Here is a 10000-nt window from a genome sequence, read left to right on the forward strand (position 1 = left end):
TATAATAAGAAAAAACTTAATAAGATAAGACATCATAAGATAAGATATAAGGTAAGACATAATGAAATAAGATATAATAAGAAAACACGTAATAAAATAAGATAAGACTTAATGAAATAAGATATAACAAGAAAAAACGTAATAAGATAAGATGTCATAAGATAAGATATAATAAGAAAACACGTAATAAGATAAGATATAAGATAAGACGTAATGAAATAACATATAATAAGAAAAAACGTAACAAGATAAGACCTCATAAGATAAGGTATAATAAGAAAAGAGGTAATAAGATAAGATATAATAAGATAAGATATGATAAAATAAGACGTAATAAGATAAAATGTGGAGCAGTTAGTCAGCTTGCTAGCCAGCTCGTTAGCATCTATCGGAGCAAAGTGGAGTCAGGTAAGGTGCTGGCGGCGTAAGACACAGGTGTGCTTCATGTTCACCTCTGTCACTCTCTACGCCTCATGAATCATTCATGTCGCCTCATAATCACACACGTACACGCACACACACACACACACACACACCATGTGTGTGTGTGTGTGTGCGTCAAAGTGAATGTGTGTGTGTGTGATTGTCAATGTGTGTATGTGTGTGTGCATTTGTGTGTGAATGTGTGCGTGCATGTGTATGTCAATGTGTGTGTATGTGCGTGTGTACGTGTGTGTCAATGTGTATGTGTGCTTATGTCTCTGTGTGTGTATCTTTATGTCAATTTGTATGTGTGTGTTTGTGCACGTGTGTATGTGTACGTGTACATCAAAGTGTGTGTTTATGCGTGCTTGTGTATGTGTATGACAACGTGTATGCAAATGTGTGTGTTTTTTGAACGTAATTTTTTACATACATGTTCCAGGTTATATATCTTTTATTATTGAAGGTATTAAATGTGATGAATATTTAATGGTCCACAATGGAAACAAGCCTTTTGGCTTTTTGTGCCATCCATTTGCCTTTTTAAATCATTACATGGATTCAATTCTTTAAGATGTCAATAAACTTCTCAATCAATCAATCAGTGTGTGTGCCTGTGTGTGTGTTTGTGTGTGCGTTTGTGTGTGAATGTGTGCGTGTATGTGTACGTCAATGTGTGTGAACGTGCGTGTGTACATGTGTGCCAATGTGTATGTGCGTGTATGTCTGTGTGTGCGTGTAAGTGTATGTCAATTTGTATGTCTGTGTTTGTGCATGTGTGTAAGTGTATGTCAATGTGTATTTGTGTGTATATGTCAAAGTGTGTGTGTATGTGTCTATAAACTTCTCAATCAATCAATCAATGTGTGTGCATGTGTGTGTATGTGTTTATGTCGATGTGTAAATGATGTGTGTCTTTGAATGTGTTTGTCAACGTGTGTGTGTGTGTCAATGTGTATATCAAAGTGAAGTGAAGTGAATTATATTTATATAGCGCTTTTCTCTCGTGACTCAAAGCGCTTTACATAGTGAAACCCAATATCTAAGTGACATTTAAACCAGTGTGGGTGACACTGGGATCAGGTGGGTAAAGTGTCTTGCCCAAGGACACAACGACAGTGACTGGGATGGCGGAGGCGGGAATCGAACCTGGAACCCTCAAGTTGCTGGCACGGACGCTCTACCAACCGAGCTATACCGATTCTTCTTCGCTGACGACCAGATAGCAAATAGTTTTGATTAAACGTGTGTTATGGCGCCACCTTTTGGACAGCCAGGTAAATGCCTACAGGCGTTTTTTTGAGCCGGAAGTACAAGTGCCGTTCCGTCTTGTAATCATGTGTAAAAGTGTGTGTGGATGTGTGTGTGTGTCGATGTGTATGTGTGTGTGTCTTGGGATAAGTATGTCAATGTGTATGTGTGTGTGTCTTGCTATGTGTATGTCAATGTGTATGTGTGTGTGTCTTGCCATGTGTATGTCAATGTGTGTGTGTGTGTATGTGGATGTGTGTGTGAAGGAGGGGCATGTTAAGAAAAACTTAAAGTGTGTATGTTTACTCGGCCACACACACACACAAACACACACACACACACACACTCACACACACACAGGAGTGGATGTCCCGCGGCGCCTCGTGAGCGGATGACATCACTCGTTGTTGGCACTGGGCCAGACAGGATTCCTCTTGGTTCTTAGCTGTCTGTCTTCCTGGGGAGGGGATGGGGGGGGGATGCTAAGGCGGTAACACAAATCAACTCTGAGCTGATTTTGAATTGAGCAAGGATGACTAATGACTAACACACACACACACACACACACACACACACACACACACACACACACACACACACACGCACACACAATCAAGGCAGCAAACCCAAAGACTTCAGCTCCATTTCCTGTCTGCTTTATCAATAAATTGATATTGACAGTCCAGGACATAACATTAGGTACAATGCATGAATAATAATAATATTAATAATAATTATTAATACAATAATAAAACTCCCATGCAACTCGGGCTTCACGCCAGTCGCACACTTGCCAACCCTCCCGATTTTCCCGGGAAACTCCTGAATTTCAGTGCCCCTCCCGAAAATCTCCCGGGGCAACCATTCTCCCGAATTTCTCCCGATTTCCACACGGACAACAATATTGTGGGCGTGCCTTAAAGGCACTGCCTTTAGCGTACTCTACAACCTGTCGTCACGTCCGATTTTCCTCCATACAAACAGCGTGCCGGCCCAGTCACATAATATATGCGGCTCTTACACACACATATGTGAATGCAATGCATACTTGATCAAACAGTCATACAGGTCACACTGTGAAGTGAAGTGAAGTGAATTACATTTATATAGCGCTTTTTCTCAAGTGACTCAATGTCCCAATACTTTTGTCCAGTTTTAGTCCGAAGTGTCCCAATACTTTTGTCAAGTTTTAGTCCTAAGTGTCCCAATACTTTTGTCCAGTTTTAGTCCTAAGTGTCCCAATACTTTTGGCTACTTTTAGTCCTAAGTGTCCCAATACTTTTGTCTAGTGTACCTACCTTCTCTGCATTGTGTGCTCACGCTGGTGCTTCCTGCTTTTAAGCGGCCATCTTGAGACAACAGCAGCACAGCAGCATCAGCGCAGCGGTACTTTGAAGGCTCGTAAAATCAAAACCGGAGCAGTAATCAAAACTCTGTTAATAACTTTTAATCAGAAGGGTTCAATCTCTCTCCTGTGCTAGTTTGAAACCGAAACGACAAACGTGCTCAGAGGAGATAATGTTTGAAGAAAGGTGACCGGTTTTTACAAAAATGTTGTTTTGAAGGGGGGATTGCAAACTTCCTGTTGATTTTTGCTGGGGGTTGTCAATCTATGAAATGTAGGTCTAGGTGAGACCTACATAGAGGTTTTTGTTTCATGTCTCTCCGACCTTCCTAGTGGGAGTTACAGGCAGTGTTGTCATGTTTTTCTTCCTAGGAGCAGTTTTGTCTGCGTTTTATTCCTAGGGGGCGCTATAGCGCAATTTTGAGATTTGGGGTTAGGTTTTTTTATTAGACCGCAATTTTTGCCAGTCCTGATGTGTGTGTTCAGTTTGGTGAGTTTTGAAGCATGTTAAGGGGGTCAAATTACAGCTCAAAGAGGCAAAAGTGACTGTTTTTACTAAAATGTTGTGTTGAAGGAGGGTGGCCGTATAAACAACTTTAACACTGTTACAAATATGTGCCACACTGTGAACCCACACCAAACAAGAATGACAAACACATTTCGGGAGAACATCATCAACATAAACACAACAGAACAAATACCCAGAACCCCTTTGCAGCACTAACTCTTCCGGGACGCTACAATATACACCCCCCGCTACCACCAAACCCCGCCCACCTCAACCCCATGCTTGTTAGGTGTCTCAAAAATGTGATCAAAGTAGGACAATAACATTAAACCAAAGCAATTTGAATAGTACTTTGCAGCTTTTGCTAGACTTGGATGGAGGGATAAATAGATAGAGTAGATCTGGAAGTATCTGGAAGTTCCACTCAGGACCGCAAAGAGAAAATGAAAGGATGCTACACCAACGCAACACAATGTACGGTCCGTCCGTAAAAGGGACCTATGACTTACAAATGTTACAATGATGCATACTCGTGTTAAATAATGTCAAAATATTAAATCATAAGGTTCATGCATTTAGGCGTTAGCTTGCAGCTACGACATTTTGTGCTAAAGCGTTTTGTGTCGCGCTGTTTCATGTTAGGCCGCTTGGTGCTACAATATTTCGCAATGCAACGATTTGTGCTATGACATTTTTTGCTATGACGTTTCGTGCTACGATGTTTCGCGTTCTATTTTGTGTGGCAGGGCTTCATGTTATGACCTTTCTTGCTATGGCGTTTCGGTTTGCGCCGTTTCGTGTTATACCCCTTTGTGCTACAACGTTACGTGCTATGACAATTCGTGCTACATTTCGTACTACGACGTTTGGCGCTATACTATTTTGTGTTTGTGTTACAACGCTTTCTATTTACAGAATTTCGTGCTGCAACATTTTGTGTTGTAATATTTTGTGTCACAGCGTTTCGTGTTACGGCGTTACATGTTACAACCTTTCTTGTTATGACTACATGTTACGCTCTTTTGTGCCACAGCGTTTTGTGTTAAGTTTCGTTTTTACGGCATTTTGTGTTATATATTTTGTGTGACAGCGTTTCAAGTTACAGCGTTTCATGTTATGACCTTACTTGTTACGATATTTTGTGTTACAAAATTTTATGTTATGACGTTTCATGTTATGACGTTTCATGTTATGGCGTTTCGTGTTACGACGTTTCGTCTTACGCCGCTCCGTGTTACGACGCCTTGTGTTACAACGTGTGTTACAACGCCTTGTGTTATGACGTCTGGTATTTTTGGCATTTTGTACCACAACACTTTGTATTTTGTGTGACAGTGTTTCAAGTTACAGCGTTTTATGTTATGACCTTTCTTGTTACGATATTTTGTGTTACGACATTTCAAGTTATGACGTTTCGTTTTACGATGTTTCGTTTTGTAACGTTTCGTTTTGTAACGTTTCATTTTGTAACGTTTAGTTTTGCAACGTTTCGTTTTACAACGTTTCGTGGTACGCCGTTTCGCGTTGCGACGTCTCGTGTTGCGACGTCTCGTGTTGCGACGTCTCGTGTTGCGACGTCTCGTGTTGCGACGTTTCGTGTTGCGACGTTTCGTGTTGCGACGTTTTGTTTTACAACGTTTCGTTTTACGACGTTTCGTTTTACGACGTTTCCTTTTACGATGCTTCGTGTTACGACGCTTCGTGTTACGATGCTTTGTGTTACGACGCTTCGTGTTACGATGTTTTGTGTTACGATGTTTTGTGTTACGACGTTTCGTGGTTACGACGCACTCCAAAAAGAGAACTATTAGAAGAGAACTAGCAATTTAAGAATATGTACTCGCGCATTCCTACACTGCGGAAGGACAACGCCACTTTCACAAAGATGTGGTGTAGTGTAGAAATCAACGTTGGTTGCGTGCTCCAAATGCTGTCTTTTAACATTGGAAGGATCTGCACCTATGAAATGGACAGACATAATTAAGCAGCGTAGTGATCTTGTTATTGACGTTTCCTGTCCCTACCTTTCTCGCAACATACCTTCTAGTGTGCAAGACAACCACAGGAATAAAAGTAGGGAATTGCCCTTTTAATTTTTTTAAATTGTTTTTTTCACTTTTAAAACGTGTATTTCATATTTTATTACAGTGTTTTATGAGTACTTTGTGTAAATATTAATTGAATATATTAATTAAATATTCCAACCCAGTGTTACTGTTCAAACTGTGTGTAATGTTGCATTTTGTGTTACGACATTTCATGTTATGACGTTTCGTTTTACATTTCCTTTTATGACGTTTCATTTTACGACGTTTCATTTTACAACATTTCGTGTTATGACGTTTCGTGTTATGACGTTTCATTTTATGACGTTTCATTTTACAACGTTTCGTGTTATGACGTTTCGTGTCACGACGCTTCGTGTTACGGCGCTTCGTGTTACGGCGCTTCGTGTTACGACGTTTTGTTTTTATGGCATTTTGTACCTAACCTGAGTTATATATTTTGTGTGACAGCGTTTCCAATTACAGCGTTCTATGGTATGACCTTTCTTGTAACGACATTTTGTGTAACGACATTTTATGTTACGACGTTTCGTTTTACGACGTTTCGTTTTACGACGTTTCGTTTTACGACGCTTTGTGTTACGACGTTTCGTGTTACGACGTTTCGTGTTACGTCGTTTCGTGTTACGATGTTTCGTTTTACGACGCTCGTGTTACGACGCTTCGTGTTACGACGCTTTGTGTTACGACGTTTCGTGTTACGTCGTTTCGTGTTACGACGTTTCGTGTTACGACGTTTCCTGTTACAGCGTTTTGTATTTATGGCATTTTGTACCTAACACTTTGTGTTATATATTTTGTGTGACTGCATTTCAAGTTACAGCGTTCTATGTTATGACCTTTCTTGTTACGACATTTTGTGTAACGACATTTTATGTTACGACATTTCGTTTTACAACATTTCGTTTTACAACGTTTCGTTTTACGACGTTTCGTTTTACGATGTTTCGTTTTACGACGTTTCTTTTTACAACGTTTCGTTTTACGTTTCGTTTTACGTTTCGTTTTACGACGCTTTATGTTACAATGCTCCGTGTTACAACGCTTCGTGTTACGACGTTTCGTGTTACGACGTTTCGTGTTACGACGTTTCGTGTTACGACGTTTCGTGTTACGACGTTTCGTGTTACGACGTTTCGTGTTACGACGTTTCGTGTTACGACGTTTCGTGTTACGACATATCGTGGTTACGACGCACTCCAATAAATGATGAGTATTGTGCAAAAACACCCGCAGTTTTAAAACAATGTGGATGCAAAATGTAAGAAGAATAAATACTTGGCGTGCAATTCTATGGAGGTGCGATACGGGAAGGGTGGCGATTATGATAACAGTGATGACAGGCTTTAGGCGTTCAATCTCCTCCCGAGGTTATTTTGTGTTCCAGCCGATGGACGTCTCATCATTGCCGCAATAAAGCCCTTGAGTGAAAGTCACTCGTTGTGTCTTCAAAGTGCGCCGGGAGTGAGATGAAGCGGAATAGGAAACGCTGCTCGGGGAAGTGACAAGAAAATGTGTCTTTTATTTAAAAGGCAGAATAACGTACATCTCCCTCTGCACAGGACATGAATATTTCAGGCCGGGCTTTGCTCGCCAAGCGGCGCCACTCTCGCCCACGTACTCACGCGCGCACGCGCACTCCAAGTGACGTGCGTGGATCAATGGTGAACTCACAGGTCAAAGCGGAGATTCTGCCGCTCCTCAAAGAAATAATCCAAAATGAACTTGCGGACAAAGTCTGGGTTGAGGGTGTTGTCGATGACCTCCGTCCTGCCAAACTGTAAGGAAATATGAAAGGAAGTCAGTAAATGCTAACGAGCTAATTGTGACAAACTTAAAATGCTAATTGTGACAATGTTAAATCGCTAATTGTGACAATACTAAATTGATCATTTTGACAATGTTAAAATGCTAATTGTGATATTGTTAAAGTGCTAATTGTGACAATACTAATTCGCTAATTATGACAATGCTACATTTGGAATTGTGACAATGCTAAATTGTTAATTGTGACAATGTTAAAGTGCTAATTGTGACAATACTAATTTGCTAATTATGACAATGCTACATTTGGAATTGTGACAATGCTAAATTGTTAATTGTGACAATGCTAAATTGTTAATTGTGACAATGCTAAATTGTTAATTGTGACAATGTTAAATTGCTAGTTATGACAATGCTACATTTGTAATAGTGACAATGCTAAATTGCTAGTTATGACAATGTTAAATTGCGAATTGTGACAATTCTAAATTGCTAATTGTGACAATGCTAAATTTATAATAGTGACAATGTTAAATTGCGAATTGTGACAATGCTAAATTGCTAATTATGACAATGCTAAATTGCTAATTGTGACAATGCTGAATTGCGAATTGTGACAATGCTAAATTGTTAATTGTGACAATGCTAAATTGCTAGTTATGACAATGCTAAATTGCGAATTGTGACAATTCTAAATTGCTGATAGTGACAATGTTAAATTGCTAATTGTGACAATGTTAAATTGCTAATAATGACATTGCTAAATTGCAAATTGTGACAATGCTAAATTGCGAAATGTGATCATTCTAAATTGCTAATTGTGACAATTCTAAATTGCTAATTGTGACAATGCTAAATATCTAATTGTGACAATGTTAAATTTATAATAGTGACAATGTTAAATTGCGAATTGTGACAATGCTAAATTGCTAATTATGACAATGCTAAATTACTAATTGTGACAATGCTAAATTGCTAATAGTGACAATGTTAAATTTGCTAATTGTGACAATGCTAAATTGGTAATTGTGACAATGTTGAATTGAACATTATGACAATCTAAATTGCTAATTGTGACAATGCTAAATTGCTAATAGTGACAATGTTAAAATGCTAATTGTGACAATGCTAAATTGCTAATTGTGACAATGCTAAATTGCTAATTGTGACAATGCTAAATTGCTAATTGGGATAATGTTAAATTGCTAATATTGACAATGCTAAATTGTCAATTGTGACAATGTTAAATTGCTAATTGTGACAATGTTAAATTGCAAATTATGACATTGCTAAATTGCGAATTGTGACAATGTGAAATTGCTAAAAGTGACAATGTTAAATTGCTAATTATGACAATGCTAATTGCGAATTGTGACATCGCTAAATTGCTAATAGTGACAATGTTAAATTGCGAATTGTGACATCGCTAAATTGCTAATAGTGACAATGTTAAATTGCAAATTGTGACAATGCTAAATTGCTAGTTGTGACAATGCTAAATTGCTAATAGTGACAATGTTAAATTGCAAATTATGACATTGCTAAATTGCGAATTGTGACAATGTGAAATTGCTAATAGTGACAATGTTAAATTGCTAATTATGACAATGCTAATTGCAAATTGTGACATCGCTAAATTGCTAATAGTGACAATGTTAAATTGCAAATTGTGACATTGCTAAATTGCTAATAGTGACAATGTTAAATTGCTAATTGTGACAATGCTAAATTGCTAATTGTGACAATGTTAAATTGCAAATTATGACATTGCTAATTGCTAATTGTGACATTGCTAAATTGCTAATAGTGACAATGTTAAATTGCTAATTGTGACAATGCTAAATTGCCAATTGTGACAATGCTAAATTGCCAATTGTGACAATGTTATTTGCTAATTGTGACAATGCTAAATTGATAATTGTGACAATATTAAAATTGCAAATTATGACATTGCTAAATTGCGAATTGTGACAATGTTAAATTGTTAATAGTGACAATGTTAAATTGCTAATTGTGACAATGTTAAATTGCTAATAGTGACAATGTAAAATTGCTAATAGTGACAATGTTAAATTGCTAATTGTGACAATGCTAAATTGCCAATTGTGACAATGCTAAATTGCCAATTGTGACAATGTTAAATTGCTAATTGTGACAATGCTAAATTGATAATTGTGACAATATTAAAATTGCAAATTATGACATTGCTAAATTGCGAATTGTGACAATGTTAAATTGTTAATAGTGACAATGTTAAATTGCTAATTGTGACAATGTTAAATTGCTAATAGTGACAATGTTAAATTGCTAATAGTGACAATGTTAAATTGCTAATTGTGACAATGTTAAATTGCTAATTGTGACAATGTTAAATTGCTAATAGTGACAATGTTAAATTGCTAATTGTGACAATGTTAAATTGCTAATTGTGACAATGTTAAATTGCTAATTGTGACAATGTTAAATTGCTAATAGTGACAATGTTAAATTGCTAATTGCGACAATGCTAAATTGGAAATTCAAAAAGGAGATAAAATGTTCAATAGCACGAGAATATAAAATGTGATTGATGGTCACATCAGTGTATTCCAAATGAGGTACAATTAGGCCAGTCCTTCTCAAATAGTGGGGCGGGCCCCCCTG

The 10000-nt window shown here is 37.8% G+C and overlaps 1 protein-coding gene across 2 annotated transcripts in view; it reads right to left on the reverse strand.

The window, feature by feature from the left end:
• LOC133572082 (copine-8-like) overlaps nucleotides 1-10000 on the reverse strand; it is a 139964-nt gene that overhangs the window by 94895 nt on the left and 35069 nt on the right. For both annotated transcript variants that reach the window (XM_061924763.2, XM_061924762.2), the window contains one exon: nucleotides 7268-7371. In XM_061924763.2, the coding sequence (XP_061780747.1) occupies nucleotides 7268-7371 (104 nt within the window). The remainder of the gene's footprint in view (nucleotides 1-7267; nucleotides 7372-10000) is intronic.

The sequence above is a fragment of the Nerophis lumbriciformis genome, linkage group LG29, assembly GCF_033978685.3.
Source record: "Nerophis lumbriciformis linkage group LG29, RoL_Nlum_v2.1, whole genome shotgun sequence".
Classification (NCBI taxonomy): Eukaryota; Metazoa; Chordata; class Actinopteri; order Syngnathiformes; family Syngnathidae; genus Nerophis; species Nerophis lumbriciformis.